General features: G+C 37.4%; 1 protein-coding gene across 1 annotated transcript in view; it reads right to left on the bottom strand.

Moving 5' to 3' along the window:
* The window catches only part of MALRD1 (MAM and LDL receptor class A domain containing 1), a gene marked incomplete at its 5' end in the record, with an annotated part of 553418 nt that overhangs the window by 328100 nt on the left and 208551 nt on the right, over positions 1-16767 (bottom strand). Inside the window, 2 exons of the mRNA XM_084867858.1 lie at positions 8248-8461; positions 13961-14071. Coding sequence (XP_084723984.1) covers positions 8248-8461; positions 13961-14071 — 325 coding nt within the window. The remainder of the gene's footprint in view (positions 1-8247; positions 8462-13960; positions 14072-16767) is intronic.

The following is a 16767-nucleotide window of genomic DNA, read 5'->3' as shown; positions in this document are numbered from 1 at the left end:
CCGCATTGGCCCCTTCTAGCCTGCACCCATTCTCACCCAGGCCTTCACCACACTGTTGTCTGTGTCCATGGGTTATGCATTTATGCACATAAATTCTTTGGTTAATCTCTTCATATCCATCCAACCACCCCCAGCCTTCCCACTCAGATTCAACAGTCTGTTCCATATTTCTATGTCTCTGATCTACTTTGTTCATCAGTTTATTTTGTTCTTTAGATTCCACATATGAATGAGAGCAAAGAACTTTTAAAATCCTACCATCAAGTTCCTAAATTTAAGATCTCACCATTCTAATTCACTTATTCATTCAATATAAATGTATTGAGCATATGCTATAAATAAGAGCACCTTTAGGAACATGAAAAATTGACTGGAAAGAAAGATACTGTGTATTAAACAAATGTGTGTCAGATCCAGAGCTTTCACTTTATATGTTATTTTATTTAAATCTCACACCTCTACATAATAGTTATTATTCTTATTTTTGGTTGGGGAGAAAGAAGAAGTTCAGAATTAAGTACTTTGCTCAGTATTACACAGTAAGTAGCAGAACTAGTTGTTAAGAGTATGATACAACCCCTCACCTACCATCTGGAATCTTCTTTACCTATTATTTATTTTTAAAAAACCCCTATTCATTTTTTTTAGTCATGATCAACAAAATATTTAATTAGCTAAACTACTAAAATTCATAGGATATATGACTCTGTTATAATAGGCATAAAAGAAAAATGACACTGAATATTGTGATGGTCTAATCATAATTAGAGTACTGTAGTATTTTTTAAACATTTAATTCCCATGTTTAAGGAAATTTTGATAACTGAAAACATTCAATGAGAGAAAGATTAGATAATGGAGATCTAAAACCATGCATATTAAATGCTATTAAAGGGTTCAAGAATATTATTTCTGATATCACACTTACTAACATGAGAATGGGGAATGTGAAAAGATGTGCAGAATTGATGGTACCTGTTTCCAATATTTAAGTTTTTATTATTATGAAGAAGTACAAGTTGTAAGAACTCCTACCTAATAAAAGAGTAATATGCAAATTAACATCACTCTGCTATACCTACAAACCACGCCCAACAGCCAATCAGAGCAAATATGCAAATTAACTCCAACCAAAATTACTGCAGCCACAGAGAGCAGGAGGGAGGCTTGGGTTTCCCAGGCAATAGAGGAAGCCAAGATTTCCTCATACCCTGGCTGGCCTAGGCCTCTACTCACGGATACAAAGTTTCAATTAGAAAAGATAAATCCCAAGAAAAATGGCTGCAGCCACGTAGCTGGAGAGAACAGGATAGGGTTGTCCCAGCAATGGAGAAAGCCAAGCTTTCCACCTGCCCTTACCAGCCTAGGTCTCCACTCAAGGCTACAAAGTTTCAATTATAAAAGGTAAATCAATCCAAACAGAAATTGAGGCAGCCACAGAGTGAGCTAGGGGCTTGGCTCTGCTCCAGGCTACAAAGTTAATTGTAGAAGGTAAATAAATTCCAGATCCCAGGGCCTCTGCTTGGATTATCAGAGGGCATGGCCAGCCTACAAACCAACACAAGCCCCTTGCCCAGGCCACCCCACGCTCCAAGGGAACCCCCACCCTGATCTGGGACACCCTTCAGGGCAAACCAGCTGGCCCCCACCCATGCACAGGCCTCTATCCTATCCAATAAAAGAGTAATATGCAGATTGACCATCACTCCAACACACAAGATGGCTGCCCCCATGTGGACACAAGATGGCTACCACAAGATGGCCAGCAGGAGAGGGCAGTTGGGAGGAACCAGGCCTGCAAGAGAGGGCAGTTGTAGGCGATCAACCCTACAGGGAAGGGCAGTTAGGAGTGACCAGGCTGGCAGAGGAGGGAAGTTGGGGGCAAACAGGCTGGCAGGGGAGCAGTTAGACATCAATCAGGCTGGCATGGGAATGGTTAGGGGGTAATCATGCTGGCAGGCAGAAGCAGTTAGGGGCAATCAGGAAGGCAGGCAGGCGAGCAGTTGAGAGCCAGTAGTCCTGTATTGTGAGAGGGATGTCTGACTGCCCATTTAGGCCCAATCTCACCAGGATCAGGCCTAAACGAGCAGTCGTACATTCCCTCAAGGGGTCCCAGATTGGAAAGAGTGCAGGCTGGGCTGAGGGGCACCCGCCCCCTCCACCCACCCAGCCCCGTGCACGAATTTCGTGCACCTGGCCTCTAGTATCAAACTATTTTTTAAAATATTTGTTCTTTCGCTGTTAGAAGAATGAAAACACACTCCGAAGCCTAGGAGTAAATATTTGCCACTCATATAGCTGTAAAATAATTTATATCTATAATATATAAAAAACTCCAAACTCAACAGTTAAAAAAATCTGATTAGAAAACAGGCAAAAGGCATAAAGAAACATTTCATCATAGAGGATACAGATGACAAAGAAAGACAGGAGATGTTCATCTTCACTAGGTATTAGGGAAATGCAAATTAAGACCATGATGAGGCTACTACTCGTATAAGAGCAACAAAAATAAAAATAAAATAGTTACAATATCAAATGCTCATAAGGATGTGGAGAAACTCGATCACTCGCTGTCAGTGGCAATGTAACATGGCACAGCCACTCTGCAAAATAATACTATGGTAGGTTATATCCAAAGCATCGAATATCAGTCAGCGATAAAAAGAACCAATAATTTGTACACAAAACAACTTGGATAGATCACAAGAGAATTATGATGAATAAAAAACAATAACAGTCTCAGACATACTACTTGGGTGCATTTACATAACTTTCTCAGGGTGGCAAACTATAGAAATGGAGAATGAAGTAATGATTTCCCAAGGTTAGGTAGGGATGGTAGAAATAAGTGTAATTCTCCAAGAGCAGATTAAGGGAGATCTTTGTGGAGATGGATTATCTTAATAGTAGTGATGATTACACAAATTTACATATGTAACAACATCCCACAAAACTCTGTATACATGCATATTAAACCAAAGTTAGTATCCTGATTTTGATATACTATAGTTATGCAAGATGTAACCTTTAAAGGTTACACCGAATTTCTCCTATATAACTACCTATGAATCCATTATTCCAAACTGATTAAAATAACTATTGTTCTGTAAAAAAGTGTATTTGTTTTTATAGGGAAAAAAAGGATTTGGGGGTGAGTAATTTGGAAAAAAATCTATTAATGATATCAACTTTTTGAAAATTCACAATACAGAAATTGATCCAGAAAAGCCCCTCATGCATGAGTTTGTCTTCCTTGATGACTACCTGATTTCATAATTTTGAAAACAGTATCCTAACACATATCGCCTGAAACACTGAGTGGTAATTTTGGAAAGACAGTGAAACTAGAGGTTGCAATAATGGATTCATAAAGCTTCGCACCTTCCAAGAAAGCCCGGTTTATTAGCATGATGATGCCTGACCTACTTTCTAATATAAGCTCCCAAAGACAACAGCAGCCACTCAGAGACCAGGGCTAACAAACATGCACCTGAAAAAAAACACTAGTTGTTTTCAAGGGGAGGTGCTGCTTTTATGAAAGCCCATGCTAGGGTTAATATTCACAAATGACGAAATTTTGTCCTTCGCCCTCCAGAAATACTTTGCACTTATCTAACTCTCATTTGTAGTGTGAATGTTTATGTACCTATCACATTTATTAGACGAGGAGCTCCACAATTATTCAGATAAGATCTGGTTTTTCTTTGTTTTTGCTCCAGGGCTTCTTATACTGGAGGTTCTCCATGTTTACCAAATAAATAAATGAAGGACAATGTCAGATAATCAAGTGTTAATTACAGAATGCTGGCTTAGATTTACTTTATTTTTATTTATCGTATTAATTCTTTTGCTTAGATTTTATATGATTATTGACTAAGAACTAGGTAACTGCCCAGACCAGTAATTTTCAGTGCCCAGGATGGTTTTTTATTTTCTTTATATTTTCTCACATCAATTGTCACTTTTCAATAAACACTATAATTATATATATACATATGTATACACACACACACATATATACTATATATACATATATATATATACACTATATATACTGTATATACTATATAATAAAGCCCTAATAATGCAAATCAACCAAATGGAGGAACGGCCAGTCATTACGATGTGCACTGAGCACCAGTGGGCAGATGCTCAATGCAGGATCTGTCCCCTGGTAGTCAATGTGCTCCCACAGGGGGAGCACTGCTCAGCCAGAGGCCGGGCTCACAGCCTCTCCTGACTCTGCAGCAGCGTTAAGGATGTCTGCAGTCGGACATCCCCCAAGGGCTCCTGGGCTGTGAGAGGGTGCAGGTGGGCTGAGGACCCCCCCTCCAAGAGCACGAATTCCATGCACCAGGCCTCTAGTATGTATGTATGTATATATATATATTTGTGTGCGTAGAGACAGAGATTACATCTTCTGTTTAACACAAGAATATGAGGAATGGGATTTCTGCCTGTTTACTTATTGATGCATACTACACAAACACTGCTTGACACATAACTTCTCAATAAATATGTTAAGTTACTTTTATATGTCTGTCTTCTTCATTTCTCTTGATCATTCTTGACAGGGTTTTGAAAATTTTATCAGTCTCTGCAAATCCAATCTTAGATTTGTGTTCTATTCCATTAACTTGCAGTATTATATAGCTTCTAATATAAAAATTTAGTCTACACATTTTTCACTAAGTATTCAGTTACTTAAATCCCAGAGGATTTTATGCATTATTATTAAAACATATTCTAATTTTATTGTAATTTTTAGGGGGGCATGAGTTATTAACTGTCTCTTTTATCTTCCCTATAGCAATTTTCTAGCACTTGTCTCATAATTGATTTCTAGTAATTCAAAAGAGGTAATCTGTTACTTTAACCCACTGAAATTATTTAAATTTTCTCAATGCTTAATAATATATATATAGTAAATGTTCCATGTGTGCTTAAAAACAATAGATAACCTACAATTGGTACTGCAGTATTACATTTACCCATTAGATTCATATTACTTATCAATTATGCTGATCAAATATCCAGTATCCTCACTAGTCACAGTGAATTAAATTATTTTCAGTATGCCTGAGATACTCTTAATTGTGTATCAAAAATAAATATGCTTATTAAAACCTACAAAAAACACACAAAAATATGGTTATTTCCCAAGGAAACCTCTATATCATGGCACAGATATGTACAAATTAGATTTTAGATTTCTCAGATATAGGAATCACTTTCTTCTGTGGCTACATCATATATTTTAGACGGTATTTATATTATAAAGTAATAAATAATATTCTAATTTTTCTTCTAGATTTTACTTTCATAATCTACATTAATATATGAAAATTAAAGCAGCAGTTACTTTTTGTTTACAAAGGATTATTTTCTTCTTTACTAGAGGTAGTCTACAGCTTTAAAAATAGTTGTGTTTTTAAACTATTTCTGTTATTCCTATGTGGCATTTTTCTACCTAATGATATTTTAACAATTTTCTTAGAATTGTGACTCATGTTTAGTCACCACTTAGAATTCTCAAGAAAACAAACAAATGAGAAACCAAAAATTCAAAGACTGTGGAACTTAAACCTAAATGCTTGCTTAGTTGTCAGCCAAACTTCTGAAAACAGTTCCTATAGTGATTTAAATTTTTTTCTTGCTATTCTTCTGGACCTAATTAGAACTCCGATATTTATAGTATACACAGGGGATAAATAACAGCACTCATAAGTCAAATAGCGAATTTTGCTATTTATAATTAAAACATAACACATAAGACCACTAGAATGAATAGTTAAAAATGTTAATACATAATATAAATAAGCAATGCCATGTAAAAAGAACTCATTGTCATGTAATGAGAACCAATATAAAAATGTGGGTTACTTTTAGAGTTCTTGCATATTTTTTGTTAGTTTATTTATTTGAAGAAGCTGAAAAAGTTTTCTTATTTCTATGTAACATCTAGAACTAAGTCAGCTTTCTTGCTTTAATATTGCTGATGTTAAGTAGGCCCACTCAAACTTTAAGTGATTTGGCGATCATTTCACAAAAAAACACCTCTAGCACAACCTTCCCTCCAAAGGCTTAAGATTACTTTTGCCTTTATTTTCCATACAAAACAACTACAAAACAGCAAATTTCAATACATTCTTGACCATCTTAGAAAGCCAGCAGCCTTTCCCTAATACAGAGGATTCCTATAAATTTCCACAATGTTAGAACCTAAATACAAAGAGTTCAAGAAAAATTTAGTCAGAAATTACTTGAAAATTTAAGTACTCAAAAAATTGCATTAAATTACATCTTGGAAAATAGATATATTGGCAACATGACCCAAAAAAGTTTAATATCTGTTCTGTTTCACTGATTACCTAATATATTTGTGTGATATTCACAAGAAAATGGCAATGAAGAATTTTAAAACATTAGATTCAGAAAATAACTATAAATACATCAGACAATATTCATGATGTAGAAATTAACATTAATACAGAATTTGAGATTTGCCAAACATTTTTTTGCTCAGTTCATATATGATAATAATGGATATTATAAGAAAGAATCCACAACTGAAGGAACAATTGTATGATATAAATAGAATTTGTAATCTGTAACTTTTTTTTAAGATTCGGTGTTACACAGAAGTAGTATGGTAGCATGGGGAAAATAGTGGTTTCATAAATTAAAGTGCATGAGTTCTAGGATCAATTTTGTTGATACCAGTATAATGAGCTTTGACAAAATCTTAAGCACTGATGTTCATGACTTCTCTGGAATGCACTAATAAAAGATGTCCCCACACCTCAGGGCTGCTGTGATGATTAGTAGAAAAAAGACCTTTGAAGGTTAAAGGTTTATATAACTGTGAGCTCTCTTTATACTGAAGTTATTCTTAATATGCCAGATTTGGTTTCAAGAGATGAAAAAGGAGCAAACTGTAATATTCTAGCTCAGAAATTATTACTGGTAGAGTGAAATACTTTGTCAAACTTCTTTTTGACAATTTGTATTCACCTCATTTGCAATAAAATGAGGCAACAACTGGGCTACATTGTACAATTTTACAGATTTACCTGAATGCGCACATATGGCCCATTGAGCTAAGGATATTTTAATAGGTGTTGTTTATTATAAATCAATCTCCTAAAACAATATTACATAGTTGATATGTATCTCCTTTAGGAGACCACTTTGCCTTTTTTATGTGATATCTTTTTATGTATTCACTTTTGGTTTTTAAACAACTGACCACATCTCATAATTTACATGAAGGAATGACAACTCTTTAACATGCATCCAAGCATAGAGGCTGGATAACCCTGCATGAATAAGTTTTGATGGATGTTTTACTGTGTGGTGTTTTTTGTTGTTGTTGTTGTTGTTGTTGTTTTTGTGTATTTTGGTTTTTGTTTGTTTGTGTTTTGTTTTGTTTTGTGCGTGTGTATGTGTGTGTGTGTGTGTTTCAAAACTTTCTTTTACATGAAAAATACTTGCTTCCCTTCTGTGTTTTCTAATTTATCTACAAGTCCTTCACACACACACACACACACACACACACACACACACACTAATCTGTCATCTAGTTTTAAAAGAATTCTGGTTCTAAATTAGGTATTGAGAGAGAAAAAAGTAAAATTATTTTTTTTAATTTATCTCTATTGTTGAAGCATTACAGATGTCCCCCTATTTTCCACCATTGACCCTATCCAGGACACAGACACCCAGGCTTCACCACACTATTATCTGTTCTTTGGTTGATCTCTTCCTGCCTGACCACCCACCCCCACCTTCATCTGAGATTTCTCAGACTGTTTTATGCTTCTATGTCTCTGGGTCTATTTTGTTTAACAGTTTATTTTGTTCATTAGGTTCCATATAGAACTGAGATCACGTGATACCTGGTTTTCTCTGACTGGCTTATTTCATTTAGCATAATGCTCTCCAAGTCCCTCCCTGCTGTCTCAAAGGATAAGAGATTCTTCTTTTTTTACTGCTGCATAGTATTCCATGGTATAAATGCACCACAGCTTTTTTTATCCACTCAGCTACTGATGGGCACTTGGGCTGTTTCCAAATCTGTTGTAAATTGTGCTGTTATGAACATAGGGGTGCACATATTATTTCTGATTGACCCTAACTGCTGAGCTATATACATACTCTGTATGTTCAGCAATTAATGCATGGAATTGAGTAATATTGTGGGAGATAAAGGCAAAAGTTTGAAAACAGAACACTTTTACTTACTGCAAATGAAGTTAGTCTCATCTGAATTATCAGTGCAATCATTCACAAAATCACACAGCTTGTCCTGTGCAATGCAATGCTTGTTAGCACACATGAACTCTTGAGCAGTGCACTTCCTGTCTGGGCTGAGGAGGGGTGAGCAATCTTGAAAGGTAATGTCATCCACTGCTACATCTCCCATGTAACTGACACTGCGTTTTGCCCGAAAGATAATCTAAGGAAGGAAGGAAGGGAGGAAGGAGGGAGGAAGAGAGAGAGGAAGGGAAGGGAAGGGAAGGGAAGGGAAGGGAAGGGAAGGGAAGGGAAGGGAAGGGAAGGGAAGGGAAGAAAATCAGATTCAGTTAAGCTGTCCATCATATGCAAAACTTGGAGCAAGCACTAAATACAACACTTGACTATAGAAATGCTGCATAATGAAACTGACCCAAAAAGCTTGGGGGTTGTTTAGATTTGTACCCTCCTCACACGTAAGAATGTGTGAGTGGCATCACCAACACCGATGCCTCCTGTGTTGATTGTGGGTAGGTGGCCAGAGCCCTGGCCGGAGGCACCAGTCCACCACTGCTGCCTCTGCAGCTCCCAGACCAACAAGCCCTGCGCGTTTCTTGGAGCCTCATCACACGTGGAAGCAGGAGGCCAATCTAAGCACAGACTGTACCAAAAGGAAGGAGCTGCAAGCACATCCTTCACTCTGTTTTGCTCAGTTCTTGCCATTCCTCAGATCTGTCCACCCCAAGATATCAAATGTCAATACCACGAGGTTTTTTTATTGGCCACATCTTTGGAACTCACATTATTTTTATTTGCCTTTGATTAATGTATGTGATGAACACAATTCTCATGTGTATCATTCTTTGGTAGTGAGCTCCCACTTATGTGGACTGCAATAGAATTAGAAGTGATAAAAATAACAGGAGTTACTATAGTTTTCAGAAAGGTTAGCTTCAGTTTTTGACATGACCACTGCTTAGAATAATAATGAACATAGTTTTTCATAGAACATAAAAAGTTTATTGTTTAGTGTCAAATTTTTAAGTGAAACTAGTTCAGAGTTTCTCTGCAGGCCAAATATGGATTTGTGTGTTAACATAAGAAATACTCCTTTATTCTAAAGTAAATTTAGAACAATTAGAAATTAATTAACAAGAAATACAATTACCTCAGTGATTTTACACAAAATATTTATTGAGATCAAACACCCAAACACATTTGACCAAATTATATATATATATATATATATATATATATATATATATATAATTATTTTTCTTGAAAGAAATTATTATAATTTTGTTGTTGAAGACATGTTATGCTTCTATACTACTGTGGGAAAAGCTAAGTGCTTTCCTCTTAAGATGAGTGGATTAGAATAGTTGTCTCCCATTATAAAAATAAAAAAAAATAAAATACAATTTATATGTAAATTCCTATATAAATTTACATAAAAGGGATAAATTGTTTCTCTTCAGATCAAATGTGCTAAGAAAAACAATTTATAAGATTTATTAAGAGCTTGGAAGTGATTAAAAGGAGGTAAAACTGGAAAAATAATAATGACTACAACTTTTTTATAAGGTAAATTGAACCCTAGAAAACTGAAAAAGGTGCTTTATCATCTGGATATATCTAAACATTTTTAAATACATTCTGGAATGTCCTGTGAATAAAAAATCAGATAACTCAACTATTATTACATTAACTTGTTTACCTACTATCCTTTAGACACAACCTCAGTTGCCTATCCTGTCCTAATGATCAAATCATCAATTACATCACAACTAGAGGCCCAGGGCACGATTAAAATTGCACAAGGAGGCACCCACAGGGGGCTGGGACCCGCGCCTGACCTACATAGCGCCGGCCACTGCATTGTGTCCTGTCCGCTGGGGTGGGGGCGAGCTCCGCAAGGGCTGCTGTGAACAAGCCCCTGGCTGAAGCTTTGTGTCTGCTGGGGTCGGGGCAGGCGCTCCTGTGTGTTGTTTCTCCGCTCCAGGCTGCCCCAGCCTCCCTCCGGCCGCTGGGACTGGGGGTGGCATGCAGTCCCCTCCTGCCAATCTGTGCACGGAGCTCCTCCTGAGCAGTCCTGACACCTGGCTAGTAGCATATTCCGTTTATATATATAGTTGCTCCACACAATGTTGTTTAAGATTCCACAGACTTTATCAATAAATGTGATTAAACATTTTAAAAAGAGCAATGATATAGTTTTGGTAGAATGAAAGCAGGATCATTTTTTTTTTTTTTAATTTGGGAAACAATATAGAGTAGCAGTTGGATTATGGATTTGTAGATGACTTGCCTATGTTTAAAGTTTGTCTCTGCTGTTTTAAGGTTATTTAACTAGAGCAGGTTACCTAACTTCTAGGTATTTCTGTATTCTAATCTATAAAATCTATACATATAAAGAGGTAATATGCTAATTGTCTGTTATGGTGTCCTAGTAATGAGAAATTTGCATATTGACAGACCAGCAGGAGGCTGCACACACAGCAGGGGGCGGGCGGCCAGGGCCAAGTTCCCAGGGGTCTGAGGAGAGCGCCTGACAGGAGCCCAGACTGCAAAGAGGAGGAAGCAGGCATGGGGAGCTCTTCCAATCCCCTGCATGGACATCCGACCCCAGCCCCACACCCCCGGGAAAATGGGGAGGCTGATTAGATGGGGAGAAGATCCAGCCTCCAGGGTAGCTGCAACTTGCACCTCCAACTCCCAATCTCTTCCCCACCAGAAGCGCCCACAACAATAGTACGCCAGGACCACCCATCAGCACCCCGAGGCACCCGGGCCCACAGCCCTCTGCTGCTGGGCCACCTGCACTGGGCTGGGAACACCTCTCCTCCCTACAACTCCAGACCCGGGTGGAGGCAGGCCTGAGTGGCCCCAGGGTCAGACCCTTCCCCCTGATAGCAGCAGCACCATCTCTACAGCAGAAGCGCACTGAACCTCGCTGGGGGCAATGCTAAACTCACCCTCCTGGCCCAGTCCCCACCCCACTCCAGGAGACTGGAGCCCTGACCTGAGCAGGTAGAGCTGCTAAACAGGCATGTACAATTTAAAGAATGGCGCCAAGCGGGAAGGTTTGACAGTTATCTCCCTTTGGCCATACTACCTCCTTGCATCCCCCTAACGCCCTGCCAGCACCTCCAGAAACAACCACTGTGACAGGGCTGCTGGCCAAGCCCCCCCGCCCCAAAGCCTTGGAACCCTCTGCAAAGCTTCCATAGCTACAGTCCCAGGAAACAATCACGGCCTCCTCCCCTAACCAGCACCTGCTACCTGTGAGGGTACCTGTGGGCTTAAAAATAACAATCTCTTCCTGTTTAGACATCACTTACTTGAAACATTTCCAGGTTTATTAGCTCAGAACCGCCTCATGACAACCCAGTGAGGTAGTTGGAGATTACAATTCCCGTGGTATGTGTGTATGTGTTCAGAATGAAGCTGAGAGAGGAAAAGTGTCAAGCCCAGTGGTTCCCAAGGTGCAGCACACGCCCCACGGGGGAGGGGGGGGGCAATTTGATTTTAAGTGGGGGAAATTCGAGAATGAGTTAATAGTGAATTTTTTGCATTTCTTATGGTTCTGGGGGGGCGGGGGGACTCATCTACAGTGTATCCTATATAATAAAAGGCTAAGAGGCAAATGAAGGAATGGTGGAATGACCAGTCACTATGATGTGTGCTGACCACCAGGGGGCAGACACTCCATGCAGGAGCTGTCCCCTGTATGTCAATGTGCTCCCACAGTGGGAGCGCTATTCAGCCAGAAGTCAGGCTCACAGCTGGTGAGCACAGCGGCAGTGGTAGGAGCCTCTCCCTCCTCCATGCAATGCTAAGGATGTCCAACTGATGGCTTAGGCCTACATCCCTCAAGGGCTCCCAGATGCAGGCCAGGCTGAAGAATTCCTCCTCAAGTGCACAAATTTTGTGCACTGGGCCTCTAGTGGCAATAATAATAGTATGTACCTCATCATGTTATTGTGAAAACTAAAGAAGTATTTTTAAATTCATAGAATAGTACTTAGCACTTAGTAATTGTTATTGCTCTACTTGTAAAAATTATTATAATTAAAGATTCTGTTTAAATCAGAGTGCAGGTTACCAAACAAAACTCTGAAAACTACCCAGTGTTGAATCAGCATGTAATTTCTAAAATTATCTTATACTTTTCCTCAATAATTAGAGCCATTGATCTTTCAGAGACTAAAGGAATGATATCATAAACATGAACACTCACACTCTAGCTCTACTGCATATTATTTTGTTTTGCACATAGTAGGTGCTAATAAGTTTTCACTAAAAGAGTGATTGGATCACACACAAAAAGATTTAAACAACAAATTTCAATATATGAAATATTTAATTTTGAAAAAGCTAAATTAGTATGCGATTCCTCTTGATTCCATCCCCTTTATTGTTGGTATTTTGTGGGGTGTGTGTGTGTGTGTGTGCGTGTGTGTGTGTGTGTTTTGTATGTGATATTGTCATACAAATATTCTACTTACATAAAATTAGTTAAGATTTCATTCCTGTAAGTGCAATCCTATGTCTAGCAACAATGAAATATTTTACACATTGTTGCTAAGAATTTTTCTTGCCTCAGTTAAAAGATCGTGGAGGTTAAAAGGCAGAATCACTTAATAATATATTTCAGGATGTGCAAGGCCATTAAATTGCTTTCTAATATTTATTTCCTCAGGTTAAACTTATTTCTTAAAAATTTCCTAAATTACTTATAAATGACCCATTAGAAAACTAGATTCCAATGAGGCCAAACATAGAAGGGATTTATTACACCTATTTTTCCAAGAAATTGGGGACAATGCTGTATCAGTCCGTTTATACATCTGTGTCCAGCCTGTGCTTCCACAGGAGCTGAGAGGGGCTGATCTATCAGACACAGCACACAATTGTAGATACACTCACTGAATGTTAACAGCAGAATTGGCTACTTCTATTGCATATACAGAGGATTAGAAATGTAATTATTAGTAAATATATCTTTTATCCAGAGATAAGTGATTCTAAACTCACAGAATTAAGCCCTGTGCAGTTATGGCTAATAGATATTTGCCTCATCTTCTAAGCAAACCCCCATTCTGCCAAAAACATAAAAATTTAAACCATACACACACACTTTCATGGGGCTCTTGCTTTCCTGGCAATCCATAAGAAATAAAATCCATATCAAATATCTTCCCACATAATTATTTTCACTTTATACATTTTAATCTATGTTCTTTAGTTATTTTACATATATCTTATCCTCCAAATATTGTAGTATTATAGTCTATGTAAACACAAATACTAATACAATACACAATTTTGTTTCTCTCCATAATATTTTCAAATGAAGTGAAACTATTATCTCTAATGATTCAACAATACAATATGCTTTAAAAATATGTCCTTTTAATCAAATTAAAAAATAATATAGTTATAGTCTCTTATAATATGCATATTTATAAATAGAGGGAGATGTTCTTTACATCTGCAAGACTGTGGAATGGAGTAGAATTGTCATTAAAATTAAATGTTCCCAGAAGCATGCTTGTCTAATTGGAGAAATAAGGACATTCTGAAATTTTAATTTCCTATGGAAACTACTATATATATTCTTACAACACATCAGAAATGGAATGGGATGACAAGACTATGAATGAAGAAAATAAAGAAGAATATCACCAAAACTTACTACCCAAGTACTTGGATTACAAACCTGTATTTGTGAATGAATGCCTAAAAATAGTTCTACTTTTTTCCACTGTGCACCTTGCTGTCCACTTTGAGCCCACAATTTAGAGGTAACATTGTCTTTCTTGCTCAGTACCTGCAGAGATAAATCAAGTATGAAGTGCTGAAATATTTTTTCATGATAAATTTTAAACATGTAGGATTTTCCAAGTTTTTACTTTATTTTAATATCAACATGAAGTCCCTGATAGAAAAGCTGAGACAATTTTCATTAGATATCTTTGTTTTCTATATAGCACTATGTCCCAGAGCACCTCACAAGCTTTGTGTAATAAAAGTGAGCATAATTACCTGTCATTCAAGTCCAAAGAAATCTGGACATCATTTAACTAAGAACTCTATGTTAGTTGTCTGTTTTTTAAATCAATTTATTGATTAACTATTGAAAGAGAGAGGAAGGGAGAAAAAGAAAGAGGGAGGGAGGAAAGAGAGAGAGAGAGAGAGAGAGAGAGAGAGAGAGAGAGAGAGAGAGAGAGAGAGAGAAGAAGAAGAAGAAGAAGAAGAAGAAGAAGAAGAAGAAGAAGAAGAAGAAGAAGAAGAAGAGGAGAGTGATAGTCATTGTTCCACAAACTTATACATTCATTGGTGTGCCCTGAAAAGGAATTGAACCTACAAGCTAGGGGTATATGGATGGCACTCTAGTCAACTGAGCTACCCAGCCAGGACCTATCCCAGCTTTTAAAAAACACCTGACAGCAGCAACAACTGGAATTTTACATATTAAATAACATCCATGTTGTTGAAAAAGCACAAACTTACTAAATACTCTTTTGAAAATGATCTTCATTTTCTTGGGTTCAGTTGGGACAGTGACAGTATTACAGTGGGCGCTCAATTACTTTTAACAACACATGTGAGTGATATGAGCATGCACCTACTCATGCTGTGCTAGTAAGATTTCTCTATACCACAGCCTTGAAACTATACATTCTCATCAGTACTATATCCTCATTCTAAGGGAAAATTCAGATAAGTCTCAGTAGATAAATTATTAGGCTCCTCTTTGAAAATCGATACAAAATGAGTAATCAAGAGAGCAACTGAAAGTTAAGAGATCAACCAAAGGACTTGTATGAATGCATATAAGCATAACCAATGAACAGAGACACTAGGGGGGAGGGGGGGAGGGTGTGTGCTGGGGGGGGGTGTGAGTGGTTGGAGAGAGGTCAATGGGGAGAAAGGAGACATATGTAATTTTTTAATCAATAAAGAATAAATAAAAGGAAACAAACTTGGGAAATGCAGAACAAGTCCACATTCTAAAAGAACAGGCTCAGGTAGGTTTTTTAATCATCTTGTATAATAAAGAGCTAATATGCTAATTAGACTGAATAGCAAAACAACCATCCGGATGAACTTCCTTATGAAGCCAGGGCTGCGAGGGTCGAGTCCCTTGCATGAATTTTGTGCACTGGGCCTCTAGTTTCGTAATAATACTTTTAAAAACAGAAGGTATACAAACCAAGAAATTATTGAGAAGGGTTTGTGATGATTTTGACTTTAAAGTGAAGGTAATTTTTAGTAGTTTCATTATCTTTAAAAAAAATAAATTCAAATAGCTGTAGAGCTTTTAGAGTCTTAACGTACTAAATAATATGTGCCTAGCAAAAATAATTCTAAATTCTCAGTCTATAAAATTCATCATGTTATTGAAATAAAAAAAAAAACATAATTTCTTAAAAAAAATAAAAAATCATTTTGTGGACACTAGAAAGAATGTATTAGAAATAGATTTTGTATGAATATTATTCTATACTAGAGGCCCAGTGAATGAAAAATTCATGCACTGGAGGGGAGCGTCCCTCAACCTGCCCCTCTCACCGTACAGGAGCCCTCAGGGGCAGGGGGTGACCCAGTGATTAGGGGAAGGCAACACCTCTGCTGCTACCACTGCCAGTAGCACAAGCCTCAGCTGGCCCTGGTTACCTGAGCTTCAGGCAGCCCTAAGTGACTGGGAAACCACCATCTGAGGCTTGCCTGCGCCTCCGGCTGGCCCTGGGCAACTGGGGGACTAAGGGCACTGGGGGACTCTGGAGGCACATGTGTGGATGGGCCGGACCTGTATAGGGGTGGGCCCAGCCATGCTGCATGTCTACAGTCCCAGTGGGCCTGAGGGAACTGGGAGTCACCATCCTGTGGCTGTGGGCATCACCACCTTTGTGAGGGCATGATAAATTAGCATATTTCCTCTTTATTAGATAGGATATAAATCACTAAGGAAAATGTATTCATTAACAAAGTAATGCAACATTTAATGTTATTCAGCCATGCACAAAAATAAGGATCAGCTGTTTGCATCTACTAATATAAAATCATAGTTATGCATCTACTAATATAAAATCTTATCTACAAAATGAAAGCATATTTTAGATCATCACAACTATGAAATATAGTAGGAAAATTATTCTCATTTTTCTAGTGAAAAACTTATAATAAATCATATTGTTTTGCCTAAAGATATTTTTTTAAAAATCAATGTAAAGCAAATGATAAATTGCAACCTCAATCAATAAGGCTATTAGAATACTTTCAGATTATTAAACATTCAACACATACATATACTGGTATACAAACAAGTTTACTTTTAAATTGCTTTTGATAAGAAGTATCATCTGTAATAAAGAAGGAAATTCTTCTAAAATTCATCTATAAACTTAAAAGTGTTTCCAATAAAAACAGCAGTTTTGAAATAATATGCTTATCTAAATTTTATTTGGAAAAATAAGTGTTTAATATGGCCAGGAAAATCCTAGAATAAGACAGCAATAACAT

This window comes from Pipistrellus hanaki (genome assembly GCF_964339955.1).
Source record: "Pipistrellus hanaki genome assembly, chromosome: 1".
NCBI lineage: Eukaryota > Metazoa > Chordata > Mammalia > Chiroptera > Vespertilionidae > Pipistrellus > Pipistrellus hanaki.
Note: the sequence above shows the minus strand (reverse complement) of the source record. Positions and strands in the feature narration are given on the sequence as shown.